The sequence below is a fragment of the Helicoverpa armigera genome, chromosome 31, assembly GCF_030705265.1.
Source record: "Helicoverpa armigera isolate CAAS_96S chromosome 31, ASM3070526v1, whole genome shotgun sequence".
In the NCBI taxonomy this organism is placed as follows: Eukaryota; Metazoa; Arthropoda; class Insecta; order Lepidoptera; family Noctuidae; genus Helicoverpa; species Helicoverpa armigera.
The window spans coordinates 2061002-2075681 of NC_087150.1; the positions used below are offsets into that span (position 1 = coordinate 2061002).

At 37.9% G+C, this 14680-nt stretch overlaps 1 protein-coding gene across 6 annotated transcripts in view; it reads right to left on the reverse strand.

The window, feature by feature from the left end:
- Positions 1 to 2889: 2889 nt before the first annotated feature.
- Positions 2890 to 14680, reverse strand: part of Orb2 (orb2) — a 67526-nt gene continuing 55735 nt past the window's right edge. For 4 of the 6 annotated variants that reach the window (XM_064043348.1, XM_064043352.1, XM_064043351.1 and 1 more), the window contains 5 exons: positions 14381 to 14466; positions 13900 to 14001; positions 13211 to 13315; positions 12493 to 12604; positions 2890 to 10949 (listed from right to left, as the gene is read on the reverse strand). In XM_064043348.1, coding sequence (XP_063899418.1) covers positions 10870 to 10949; positions 12493 to 12604; positions 13211 to 13315; positions 13900 to 14001; positions 14381 to 14466 — 485 coding nt within the window. In that variant the 3' untranslated portion in view covers positions 2890 to 10869. Of the gene's footprint in view, positions 10950 to 12487; positions 12605 to 13210; positions 13316 to 13899; positions 14002 to 14380; positions 14467 to 14680 lie in introns of those variants that run through there. The other 2 variants (XM_064043349.1, XM_064043353.1) reach the window with 1 other exon arrangement.

Genomic DNA, 14680 nt, shown 5'->3' on the forward strand with positions numbered 1-14680 from the left:
GACACATTCATTATATAAAGCTGTGTTCACGCACACAGTTGACTCTTAGCTTTGAGCTACTAAACTAAAACAAACACACAAATTGAATAATTTGTCATCATTATTCTCAAAGAACAATCGGGTATCGGGTTACCCGGGTAACTGGGTTGAGGAGGTCAGATAGGCAGTCGCTTCTTGTAAAGCACTGGTACTCAGCTGAATCCGGTTAGACTGGAAGCCGACCCCAACATAGTTTGGGAAAAAGGCTCGGAGGATGATTACAACTGGTAGCGGAAAATTCAAATATAAAATGAATTTTTGCCCTTATACCTAACTTAGAATTCAATATGGTGAGATCTTATTGATTATGGTAGTAATATATTTCAAAGTATTTTTTGTTATCCTTGTTTAACTCGGAAAGTTCTTACAATTCAAATGCGATCTGATATATTGTTATATTTTGCATTAAAATGTTTAATAGATAATATTAAAATTTAAATTGTAAGAATTCTCTGAGTCAAAACTACTTTTAAGTACATATTATTGCGATCAACCAAAAGATCATGCCTCAAATTGAATTTTAACTTAGGTAAAACATCAAAACTATTTTGATATCTGAATTTGCCGCTACCAGTTGAAGCGTTCACATTAATTTAATATTTCGACAGTTACAAAAGACATCTTATGAACTGCTTATAAGTACTATCAATAAATTACAACTTCTCCATAACTGGATACTAAACAACATCAGCCGATTTAACAAGTTTTCCATTCAGAAAACCCATTTTATGTTTCTCCCGCACGTGTCTCACAACATGGTCCTTTCTTTTGTACGACTGTCTGCAAACCGGGCATTCAATTAATAGCTTCATATGTTGAGACTTCACGTGCCTCAGCATATGATCACGTCTCTTAAATGTCGTCTCACAATGCGGACATAAGTGTCTATCCGTTGAAACGTGCGAAAATTCATGTTTTTCCAAATCTGTTAGAGTTCCACATTCAAAACTACAGTCTCTACAGCGAAACACCTCTGTAGTCGTTGAATGTTTTCTTTGTATATGTTTCAGTAGAATATCTTGTCGTTTACAGTCTTTGCTGCAGACAGGACAAATGCAGTATTTTTGGTTGTTATGCAGACTGTGTATATGCCGCTTCAAATGGTCTTGCCTCCGGAAAGTCGCGTCACAATGGTTGCAGGATAGAGCCTTCTTTTTCCCGTGTAATTCAACGTTGTGGTGCTCATATTCAGTTGCATCTACAAACGGCAGGTTGCAGTGCTCGCAAAACAACGAATATTGTCCGCTGTCGGTGTTTCTGTTTTTAAATGTTTCACTCGGATTTTGAGATTCGCCGGTCGCGAATGGGTTTATACCATATTTAGTGCCTTCTGGCCCCTGGAATATGGCAGGCTGGTAATAATTTCCTTTATTTTCAACCATTACTTGTTGTTATTGAAGCCATATAGAACCGAAACCCATAAAAACTCACAACCAAACATAAAATTAGCGACGTTCCATTTTGTTATTTTTTACACAATAGATTCTTACCATCCTAAATACATGTCTCACTTACCCTCTCACGAATACGATATGTCTTTCTCTGTCTTAAAGCTTCTCTGGGTGGGTATATGTATAAGTTCTGGAACGCAACCCCGCATTAATCAATGACAGCTCTGACACTGACAGTTGAGTGTTGCTAACATAATCGTGCTCAAAAACTACTTTTGTTTTTTTTTTTTCAACTGGCAGACGCCTCATGCATCGCCGAGGTATCCGTTGTGGCGCATGCCTTAGGTACTCCCTTTCTCAAAAACTCAAGCACTCGAGGCGCCTTGATCGCGGCCGCTTGTTCCGAAGATGTTCGTTCAGTGAGCTCTTGTGCTTGCCTGTGGTGAGGAGATGTTTAGTAATAGGTTGGTTGTGGGGTGTGTGTAGTATTGTTTTATTAGCTATTGAAAATGTTGTAATTCTGAATAAATAAAGATCCGGAGCGTATTCGGAACCGTTTCGTGCGTTAATGAGATAGACTAGCGCGAACTCTCGACAGAATCGTAACGAATCGCTCATTCTAGGCGAGTTCAAAGTTTTATTTTGATACGTACTTTTTTACTAGTCCGTGTAGTATATTGAAAATGATTTAGTAGGTAGTATTTTGCGCGTACCATCTTACCATCACGAGAAGGAATTTCATTTCCTCCTCATCCTGCCTATTGAAATTTTAATGACCCATCCATCATGACCAAATATGACGTGCTCTACTGACATTTTCTCATTATGGTAAGTATACTGTAGTGGTACTCTTAAGGTGCGTACGGATTGCGCGTACCCTGGTACCCGTACTCAGTTTACGCGTATCCGGAACGCCTAGTCCATACCTGTAGCTACGCGTTCACTCTTGGGGTACGCGTACCGCGCGAGCCAACTCGCAGCGCGAGCCACCGTCAGTCGGTTTTTGGTCGCGCGTCAAAGAGGACGCACGCGGCCGGCTACGCTATATTTGGACGGCAAAATGAATAAACACGCGTGTTCTTGTCGGAGTCATGGCGAATGACTGGGGCTCGCGGAGCGCTCTGGATCGATTGACCTCGCGTACAGGTTCGCGGCGGTCCATACAGGAGCTGTACGCGTATCCAAAGTACGCGTGGACAGTGTTTCCCAACTACGCGTAACACAGGAACGCGCTATCCGTACGCACCTTTAGATTTGACTGTATTGTTGTTATTTCGTGTAATCATGCAATTTTTTATGCCAGTTTGTGTTCCTCCATAAACTAGGTACATCCCTATCATCAGTTTCATGGGTGTACCATTCATAATACCTACGTTGTATTGCAAACCAGCCCATGCTTCAAAAGTTAAGTTGAGCTAAAAGTTTGTTCTCATAAAGGTTTAAAAATAAAACAAGCAGGTAAAGATTTAATATTGGACTAATATTTAGTAAAATACCATATTATATTAATAAAATTCATATAAAAATTCAAGTATTTCAGTTTTTAAACAATACCTACTGGCCTATTGGGGACCTGAGGGCGCATATTGAATACATAAAATTTATTTTAAATCTCACGGTAGCTTGTGACTTCTATTTATACACGAACTTTTACAGATTTATATAATAAACAAAAATTAAGTACTTATATAATACGAATACTGAATACATAACGATAAACTACTTGTATAATCATAATAGTTGTAATAGGTACATTTGAGTGATATTTTCAACAAAATACTTATATAAACACAAATAGGTATACAATATATTTTAGTTAGGAACATTACAATCGTGTAAAAACATTCTGACTACCGTCAGATTGTAAAACATTCTTCCTCACCGTAGTCCCCAATAAGCGTAACACTAAGTAATACTATCAAACAACAAAATAAAATAAAAAAATCACTCTTAAAATAAGGAAAAACGCAGGTAAATCCAAAACTACTTATCTACAATAATTATGTAGTTTTTACATAAATACAAATATATAAAAAATCGTAATACATTTTAATAAGAATTAAAAATTAAAAAGGAAAACAATAAAGCTCCGTTTTTCAGAAATTTGAATCTAATTTGCAATATTAAAACAGATTTTTTTACATTTTTCTATTTATTCCAAGTTAAATATACATAAATATACCTTATTTTACGGCCAACGTGCAAAAACTTTATATTCGCTGAAAGCTTATACTAATCTGTGTAAAATTACCTATAATAGAAAAAAAACTCGAAAAAAATACTGAAAAAATGTAACACTAACACTACTAGTGAATAAACCTAATAATCGATAAAAAAGTTATACAAAAAATTGGTAAAAAATAAATAGGAATAACATCAAAAATACATCAAAACAAGCGGGTGATTAAAAAAATGTTTACAAAAAAGCGATTTTTCACCGGAAATTAAGTAAAAAATAGGAATCAATTATGTCTTTTTGGTAGGTAACTTTGGGCCGCATACTGTCTTTGGTCGAAACTAGAAGGATGTAGCTAATAAAAATAATGTACTTACAAAAATAATCTGTGACACACTTGGGCTTGTATAAAACTGTGCTTTGCACAAAACTTCCAAGACATCACTACTGCTACTACTCTCCTACTAGGTGTAATAGTAAAACCTCGTGCTTAGGTGTAGGAGGCACGGTACAACTATAAATGTATAGTGCCTAGAAAATCTCTTTCCTCAAGGCTTATTCATGGGAGAGCTGTAGGTAGATGTTCTGCAAAGCACAGTCTCATCCCCGCAACAAATTCAAACAATTGCACTACCCCAGAAAGCAAACTACAATACAAACACAGAGCGAAAGTTTCAAATTCATTTTAATATCTCACAATAGTCGTAAAGTAAGTCACGGGCGTGAAACGAGACTAAGCGAGTGTCGAGGCCAACACAAGGGGCACGGGACGCAGTTTGGTGCCGTTGGATCTAATGTCGAGCGGCGGTGAAGGGTAATACGGAAGCAGTACTGGGAACAAAGATGCTTAAAAATGGCCTGAAATTGTTTAAAACAGTGACAGGCGCTGACAAGTCACGCACAGATAGCATGCGATATACTTTTCCTGTCACAGTTTCCCGTATTCCCAACTTCACCGGCACTGCACAGTCATTTAGAAAATGTACTTAAGTCTAAAAAGAAAGCTTAAAAATTAATCTTAATTATTTCTCACTAAAGCTGTCACTAGGTATCGTAGAACGCTTACAGAAACACACATTAGACCCAAAGGCACCAAATAAAAAAGTTTGGCAAAAAAACGGTTTCAATTTCATATCAAGTATCAACAAAATTGATTTTATATAACAATGAATGAAACAACTGCATATAAAAATATATAAATCTTATTTTAAATCAATTTAAATTATAATGTGGCCTCGGAGATAGAACCGTCACTGTGCATCGCAAAAATCTTAGGACGAAATCATTTCTACGAAATAGATAACCTTCTGTGAGTGGTTTTTAGTAGAAACTTGGTATTTGTACGATGCCCAGAGACAAAATGCTGGAACACTCAAGTAATGCAAACGAGTGTCAATAAGATTTAAGTAAATTACTAAGAGACTTCATATTTTACTCAAACTTATATTCTATATTTGTCTAAAATGAAGTCTCAGATATAAATGGTCAGATAAAGCTTCTAATCGTTTGACAAATACTCCAGTGTTCCAACAATTACCTGAACAAGAGACCACTGAATTCGAAAATACTATTTAAAAAAATAAATTTAGATCCACCGCAACTTTCGATATAGTTTAAATTATATAAACAGTGAAAAAACACCTGAAGATAAAACGGTGCAATCATTTTTTATTATTTAAAAAACACAATAATATTGTCCTAGCAACGGTACAAGATATTAGGTACATTATTAGACTCAACTAGGTTAGTTTAAATTGCGCTACTCTTTGCTATTCTTTAATTTCACTAAAAACTCTAGCACAAGAATTTACAAAACTTACCCGGGCGATTCGGGCGACGCTAAGACGAAAAAATTTTTCCTAACTCTGTTCCGCCACCGACATAATCGTAAAAAACATTATTTTTTTGCGGATTTTCTTAAATTTTGTTTTCTCCTAACTCCTATTTACATGCATGTGAAGTGCGAAACTCACTCGGGAGTAACGTGGGGGACGATACACCGATCAACAACAACAATTCATTTATAAAGATACAAATTTCACGTCAAAAAATGTATAAGAATGACACCGCGACGCCCCCCTGCTGTGACCGCACGCAGTGATATGCAAACGACAAAATTACGATCTAAAATTAATGAGAACAGCACACCCGTCCATAGAAAAAACAGACAACGTACAAACGTGAACGAGGGCCGCTTAGCGACGGCGCCGACAAAACAACAACTACAAACTAGCGACTAAAGGTACGTGCGAGAATACCGTCGCCCCGCCTCAACAAACTAAACCACGCTCCAAATCAACTAAAAAATATTTTCATTTTCAAACGCTACATATGCCATCAAAAGTAGACGATTGCCCTGACATGTTGCCACAATGACGCGGTGCACAAACAATCTATCAACCCTACAATTCAACTAACATTACCAACTACTGCTGAAGTCTGCCACACTCGAACTCGGCCGCGTCATTGTGTCAAAATCTCCACATAATAAGAAACTAAACGAGAGTCAAAACTATAATAATGCGAGGCGACATTAAGAACTACAACAGACAAGAGAAAACAGGTTATAAAAACCTCAAGAGAAAACAATAATAATAATAAAGAAGGGAGGACGAATTGAAACTTTCCCCCGCGCAATATATTAATTCAACTAAATAGCAAAATTAGTTACTAAAAATCTGTCGCTTCCTACCAAATTGGTAAATAAGCGTACTGCTGCTGGCCACACAGTCATATTTTGTAAACTATCTATCAATAAATGGGTAACAGATTCCTTGTGGGAGCTTCCAGCCTCGGAACTTCATGAGAATACTAGCCTTTTAGTGGTGGATATACAGGCACATAGTTTACAACGGCCGGTGACCAGCGTAACATGACGGTACAGTCGTCATAAGCCCTAGGCGTAGTGCAAATCTAGCCCACCGCTCGCAGGCAGACCACATATCCCAAACACACCTCGGTTTAATACTAACACCAATTATTAAGTTTTTTTACCGCTGGGTCTAACAGATCTTCAAGGTTCAGAGCTTTGAACGTAGTATAAATATTGACCTGTTAGTGGATTCATCGCTTTTACAGCTCATTTAGATCTTTCCTTCGTATTATAGAGTCAATTGTCATGTTGAATAATAGTGATAGTAAAGTATTGATTAATATTTATTATTTATTCCCGAACTAGTTGCCACCGCTACGCTCAAAGGATTATTTTGGCTTATCAACTTGAAGATCCGTTTTAGTTATTTTTTTATAAAAAGTCCTAAACCCAAGCGATCACTACAACGTTGCGCGTTAAAGTAAAAAAATCACATCCGAATTCACATTATTTACGTTTTTTTTATTATAAAAATACAAAAATACAAAATGGGACAGTGCGACCATACATTCAACCATCGCCCGCCAGACTAATTTCAACTAGGGGGGAGGGGGGTAGGGAGTACTAAACAATTTTACAAAAAAAACCATTGAGCAATTTCATGAAAAAGAACCACCAAAAACATCGAACGAGTGTACGAAATTCACAAAGAAAAACATAAAAATAAATTTAGTCTAAACTCAACGCACCGATGCGACGCAGAATCAAAAGGCTACAAACAAAAATCAATTTTTCAAAAGTGTTGCCACAAAACCGTTGAAAAACTACCAAATTTGAAAATGCAGTAGAAAAACGAAAATCAGTCGACAAAAAATGAATTAATGATACAAAGTGCGCAAGTGAAAATGGTTCCTATATAAGGTGTTCGGGGCGATCAAGGCGTGTCTTTAAATATTTTTCTAGGAAACTTCTATTTTTATTTAGAGAAATTGTATTCGCATTTGCTATTATGTATACTGAAACTATTAATTTACTAACAGATCTGAAATTCACCTAGAAATGGACGAAGGAACCAGATAATCTACAAAATGATTGATATATTTGGAAGTTACATCAGAGCGATATAACATGACCTGGCTCCACTTCATTTCTAGAATAAATTCCCATCGTTTATAAGAGATTTTCACACATTTGTGTGCGACTTTATAAATTCTGTACGCGCCGCGAAACTTTCTGCACCGAAATACTATACATACATATCTAAATACTAAGAAAAATATAATATTAATATTATTTTTCTTCAAATATTTTGTCTACATTAATTGATTAATACTTGAACATTCTTCATCGACAAAAAAAGTTTCGCGACGCGCCTATATGGCAAATTTTTACTAAAATGCTTCTACTATTAATACAAATTGTACCTACTTAACGTTTAGTGGGGGCCAGTTTTACCCCGGCCGCAATGATGAAGAATAAAAAATAGGGTATTTTTTGGAGTAAAACCGACCCGTATTTCGACCGAAACGCGAGCCAAACGGGGGAAACGACGATAATAATTTTGACTCGTCACAAGGAACAGTAAAACGACCCAATTTCGGAGGTCCATCAGACCTCCTGTATTCGAGCTACGTCGGGAGGGGTACACCGAACTCATACGCCACAACAAGGCACTATCAAGCCTCATGATAATTTTCGAAAAAAGGTACCACACAACACGAAAAACCGCATCGAAATCATGAAAAAAATTATCAAAAAATCCGCGCAAGTCTTTTTACTACAGTCTATTTTATTTCCGTGGTCTTTCGGGATACGTTATCTAACTCCACACAGTGTGTATCCGTTGTTAATTTTAAGATTTAAGTACACGTTATACTGAAAAGATATCGAAAATTTTGAGTTCAAATTCTGATACACTCAATTTGAGACGCATTTTAATCAGGTCTTTAAGAAGTATGTTAAGATTCATAGGACCTGTAGCAGTTCGTAAACCAGATATATGAAATGGCATCTCCTCTTGTAAAAATGCGATCAAAAACAAAGTGTACAGAACCAACTGTGTAGAAACATATTGAAATTCGTAAGCGTTTCTATACGTTGAACCGTGACCCAGAATAAGCTACCGAACTTCGAGCCATTGCTTACAACTTTCAATAATGAACGGTGTTCCACAAGGCACAATGTAAGTCCAGTCTGCCAGGAATTTGAATATGTCTTCCCTCCAACACAAACAATTTCAAAACGTTTCGAGTTCAATAGTTATGTGAATAATTTAATCTCGCGCGATTGATCCGTGAGGACGTTTCACGACATAAATTAAACATCGGTGTTTAAAAGCGTTTACTGTTTTTGAAGCGAATATACTTTAGTTAGACGCTGAAGTATGTCAATCTGGCAATATAGAAATTGGAGCCAGGCTCACAAATTGATTGGTGAGATATTGCTAAAATATATTTGCTTCGGGCAGTAAACACAGTCACATCTCCACAAAAAATGTATTCCATCTCAATCCCAAGTGAACGAGCGCGAAGGCAAAAATTGTGAAACCTTCCTATTTACACTAGGTTTAATAAGGTTAATATAATCTTAAATAGTTTCAAACAGACCTACTAGCGGCCCTGGCTGCAACAAACTAAACGCCGCTAGTATGTGCCGATAATTAAATACTATGCTACCATCTATTGCACTACCCCGGCGAATTCAAAAAAATAGTTTTTTTTTTTCAATATATTACTTTTTAACGCTAAAAATAAAACGTGGGGACCGTCGAGCGCGAACTTTAGTCAGGTAGCTGGGACTCGAGTCGTGTGAATGTGCCACAGAAAGCCGGACTCGGACAGACTTACCAAACCTTTGAACTTCAAACTACTCTAAATCTCATGAACACTCAATTCTCCTAACAAGACAGGACTGGACGAGTTCGCCGCACTCGCATCCCCACCACTTGCAGAGCAAGACTACAGCCAAATTGGTAACCGTTTTGTTAAGTTTGTACTAAAAACGTGTCCCTACCGCCTCCCTTTGTCGAAATCAAAACGAGCCCAATAGTTAATCCTTTAGGTGTCCACGTTCGAAAGCGGGATGAGAGTACACAAGAGAACAGACCCCCTGGCGTCACTCGTGCGTTGCAATGACAAGTCTCGTAAGGTTAATATTACAATTCATACAGGACTCAAACAGGGAATGATTGGAAAAAGCACAAACCTTGTCAATAGCAACGTTCAAGTAAAAGTGAAAATCGTTTGAAACGCGTCATCCGCAACACGAACGGGACAATAAGACAACCGCAACAATATCCAAGTCGAGAATTCTAATTCAATAGTAAAAACAAAGGAAAAATATGAGGAAATTGTCTCTAGCTACACAGGTACAGTTATTTTCAAAAAATTAGACATTTCACTTATGTCTTACGCTTAGTATCTTACGATAAGTGAGCGTACACAAATGCGACTGTCGTGCGACGAGCCGCGATTGCGTCACCTCGTGACCGATAGACCTTACCTATCCACAAATGACAACGGACATCTAGCTAAGTTTTGGATACATATTTTGCTTAAATCGAATCTTTTTCGTCAACAAACCCGGTTTTGCGGAAATTCTACCAATGTAGCAGATTTTTTTTGAAACTGGCAATATTTGTAGCGTTATTACGTGTCATAGTCCAACTAATTGCTCTTACTAGACTTAAATTACAGCTTTCCTTGTTTAAAGTAATTATCTACCTATTTCTAATGTAACACAATATCCTACTAGCACTTAAAGAAAATCTTGGTGTATTCAAGCCACGTAATAAAGTTACCAATATTTCAAAATGGCGGAATCCCGCCAAAACGAGTCAGTTGAATCGACGCCTTGTACTTCCATTCTATAATATTTTGCTTAACATTAAACATTGGATAATGTTGCAATTTTTATTTGCTAGGCGCCAATGGCGTCGTTTGCAAAATCAGAGGTATGTGGCCAATGAATATCGATTAGAAAAATCGATTACTTTGCAATCGAATGTTATATAGTTTCGGGCCATTTATCGTATATGTTGCAGTCAGACTTTAAGGACAGTATCGAGTCGAATATTCACACTAATATAATCAAAAAATTAGTTACCTACTAAATTGCTTCTATTTTATAGCACTTACAATAATCGTCAGCCGCAACACATTCGATAAACTCATTCAACAATCGATTATTCCTAAATCGATTCCAAAGGCCACGAGTCGCGACGAATGTCCGTTTAGCTGAGCAGTCAATCCCCCACACTGGCGGTGTGACCAGTCCAGTGTGAAAAATGGTGTTGCCATCATAAAAAATTCCTAGCCGGTTGGTGCAAATTGTCTGAAAAACTAGTCTAAATAATGATAGGTATACCTTCACGCCTGGTTTTTAAGGCAGGAGAACTCGAAGTGGTTATTACTAGATACCGCACTAGACAGCCAGCAGTCCGGTAGACGCGGCTAGAATAGCCTGGCGGCGGCCGCGGGTTTGGGCAAAGATGGGTGCGCAGCCTGCTGCTTGCTGCTGCCTAGTGCGTTATCTGCCAAAGTGCAGTCAGATATATTTATTTGAACACTTTATATAACAATCACTCAGTATAACGCTGCCAAACGAGGGAACTCACACAGACATACAAACATGGATTTTACTTTCCCTAACCATAACATGACTACTGACAAAAGTGCAGAGAGATGAATACAATTTTCCATAAAAAATTGCCCAATTTTTTTTCCAAATCTAGAGTGGTTAACTGTCAGACATGCTCAGTCCATCTCTCTACACTTGGATAGCGTTGACAAGACAAATTCAATGTTACCAGCAACAAAAACAAGGTGTTGCATACTACAGTGTTGCCAGTATATTAGACTAGTTTTTACCATTCCATACTATATCCCGGTGTGTGAATTGGGCAGATATTGTTTGCAAAGAGGAATTATTTTCTTAAGTAGATTAATATTTCATCTTTGCAGCGAGACTGCGGCGTGGGAGGTATGTTGACGCCAGGTTGCTAAGAACGGGGATTTTTATTTTGAACCACGAAAAAAAATTAGCTGGGCTTAAAAGAAATCTTTGGTTAAAACATGGTGGTGACATAAAATTGCCCTTTGATGTGAATATTTTTATTATTTTCGGAAGTCAAGCAAGACTTCTAGCTATTTTTCAAGAACCAAAATGGCAAAATTTTCAATGAGGCAAACAATATTACCCCCAAATACAAATCAATTTTCTGCAAAGGAACATAACACCACTCAAAAATAAAGAGTTGATTCGGGGTAACCAGTTTTACCCCACATAAAATCTACCATTTTAGTAGTTTTTTGTAAATCTCCCCGTTCTTTGCAACCCTGGCGTCGTGTTAGTACAGGTATACAAGTACTGTCCGTTAGAGTACAACACGTTAGGGTCCGCGGGAAAGGCGCGGCCGCTCCGCTCTCTCACTAATTATACATTAATTAATCAACTAATACTGATTTGGTTTCGGGTGACATTTTTGACCTCTGGTTGTTTTTGGGGACTAATCAATTTGTTTTTGCAAGGATAGTAATGCAAGCCAAGTTTAGCCTCCAGTTAGTTGTGAAGTTATGATAATCTCTTACGGCATGTTTTATTCAAGGAGTCCAAAAGACTCGCTCGATTTCTGCGTCCAAAAAACCCTAAAGATAGTATTACTAGGGAGTCCAGATGACCCCAAAGTACTACTAAGGAGTCCAAAAAACCCCTGAGTACTACAAAGGAGCCCAGAAGACCCCTGAGTATTACAAAGGAGCCCAGAAGACCCCTGAGTATTACAAAGGAGCCCAGAAGACCCCTGAGTACTACAAAGGAGCCTAGAAGACCCCTGAGTACTACTCAAGCGTCCATAAGACTCCCAAAGTGTCACTAAGGACTTCAGAAGACGCCAAAGTAACACCAAGGAGTCTCAAAAACCCCAAATACCCCACACTAAGAGCCCAAAACACCCCAAAACTTCTAGCAAGGACCCCAAAAGAGTCTATAACCCCCAAAAACAGAGTCCAGAAGGTCAAAAATCCCCATTTTCTTAAGGTTCGAGAGCGGAGCGATGTGAAAGAGAGAGCACTAACACCAGCGGAAGGGCACGGCGCGCGGCCGGTCGGCGCCCTCCTTCACGAGCGGCTTGTGGAACTCGCGCCCCGGCCGCGAGTGGATCGTGGCCCAGCAGTGCTCGCAGTAGTACTGCGGACAAGACAACAATACATTAGATATTATGATCTTTTAAGCAAACATTGTCAAAGATAGTCAAGTTATAAGAAGGAGGACAAGACAAAGTTAAGTTAGATTTAATGAAATTTTAAATATTGTCAGAGATATGTATAAGTGAGGGGAAGTTGCTATAGTTATCTAAATGTTGGGAAGTATCTCAAATTCATAACTATCAGAAATGTATCCCAATTTAACGTAGTCAAAAGTTAAGTTCGATAGAAACTTGTCTAGAATTTTTAAGTATATACTGGAAATGTCTAAGTTTTTTGAGTGTTGTTAAATCATCAAATGAGAAATTAAATAAAGGGGCATCCACCAGAAACACTAATAATCCCAACTAGGGTCCTAGCAGGAATCTTTTGAATGCCCTATACATAGTTTCAATTTATTACTTGGAGCTACATATTGCAACCAGAGCAACTAATATATGTTTTGTTTGTAATTGGATTTTGATAGAACTCTGTAGTAATTTACATGTAAGCTACTTTTTATCCATATGCGGTCAGTAGATCCCTCGGGATGCGGGTGAAACCGCGGGTAAATGGCTAGTACTTCATAACGTAGAAGATGGATACATACCTGCAGACAGGTGACGTTGGCGCAGAAGAAGGGCGCGAACTTGGAGCCGCAGCGCGCGCCCGCGCACTCGTCGCACATCTGGTCGTCCAGCACGTACGGCTTCACCTGCAAACACACGGAACAACTCTTAGTCAAAGAGCTAATGGATTAATCATAGGTATTTACATTTTAATTAAAAACCATAGACCTAAAACAAATAAACTAAAAACATCCCATAAAGAATTTGACGAGATGATTCAAAGTTGACGGTGGAAAATGTAGACTGATAATATCGATGGTGAAAATGGTTGTGACGGTATATGAGGATTAGAGTTTCAAAGATGCGTTTATCTCATATTTTTGTAGAAACAAATATTTCTTGATGATGACGCTCGCGTTGGTGGCTCGACGATCATAATATGGGCATGAAATCGGGATTATGAAATGAGAAGGTATCCAAAAATAAAAAGCAGAGAGGATAATAAAAAATGCCAATTATTTTTGTCGATGATGGTGTTGTTAATGTCAATTATTATTAAGCTAATGCTAATTTTGACAATGATAATTTTGATGATGATGATAACGATTTCGACGATGGTGACTTTGATGATGATGACAACGATTTTGACGACGATGAAAATAATGATGATTCTGATGAAGATGGCGATTTTGACGTCGATGATGATGATAATGTTATAATGTTTGTATACCTCGACGCGCTTGTCGATGTCGCCGTGCTGCAGCTGCACGAAGCGCGCGGAGATGGCCGCGATGTACGACTGCTGGTTCGAGAACGCCACGCGGCCCGCGCCCTGCACACACACAAGCTATATTGTACCACCCTAATCATAAAACTGAAGATATACAGCATTTTTGTGTTAATGATGAATTAAATGAATCACACAAAGCTATTCCGTTAATCAATATTAATATTAATATAAAGATATTCCGAGAATCTAAAGAGAACCCTTACAGAGACCACTCTGATTTCGTTCAGTCGATCTATGCATTCTACGCTTTACCTATAAACCCAATTTGATGATGCTAGTCTTCTGAACTATGAGAACATTATGTATACACAATAGAGCGGCGTAAAAATGATTCGTGATGTAAAGTCGGGTTAAAGTAGCTGGTACAACATAAAACTGTGAAACTAGTGAATACATATGGGTGGTGCTCATTGGTACAGACCTTGGGGTACTTGAGCTCTGGGTCGGTGTCGATGCCGGCGTAACACACGCCGCCGTACAGCCGGTCCATTATCATCGCCAGCTCCGCTGAAAATCGAAAATAACACTAGTTTACATGACTTTTGTTCATGAAATGGAATACATACGGTTACATTACTTTGGGTATCTACATCTCGGAAAAAATATTTAAAAAAATCCAGCACGTCAGGTTTTTGAAATATTTATTAAGAAGATTTTTACAAAAAACACATCTAAATAAACGATAGACAGTTAAAAATGGGTAATTTTTGCTCTTTTTTTA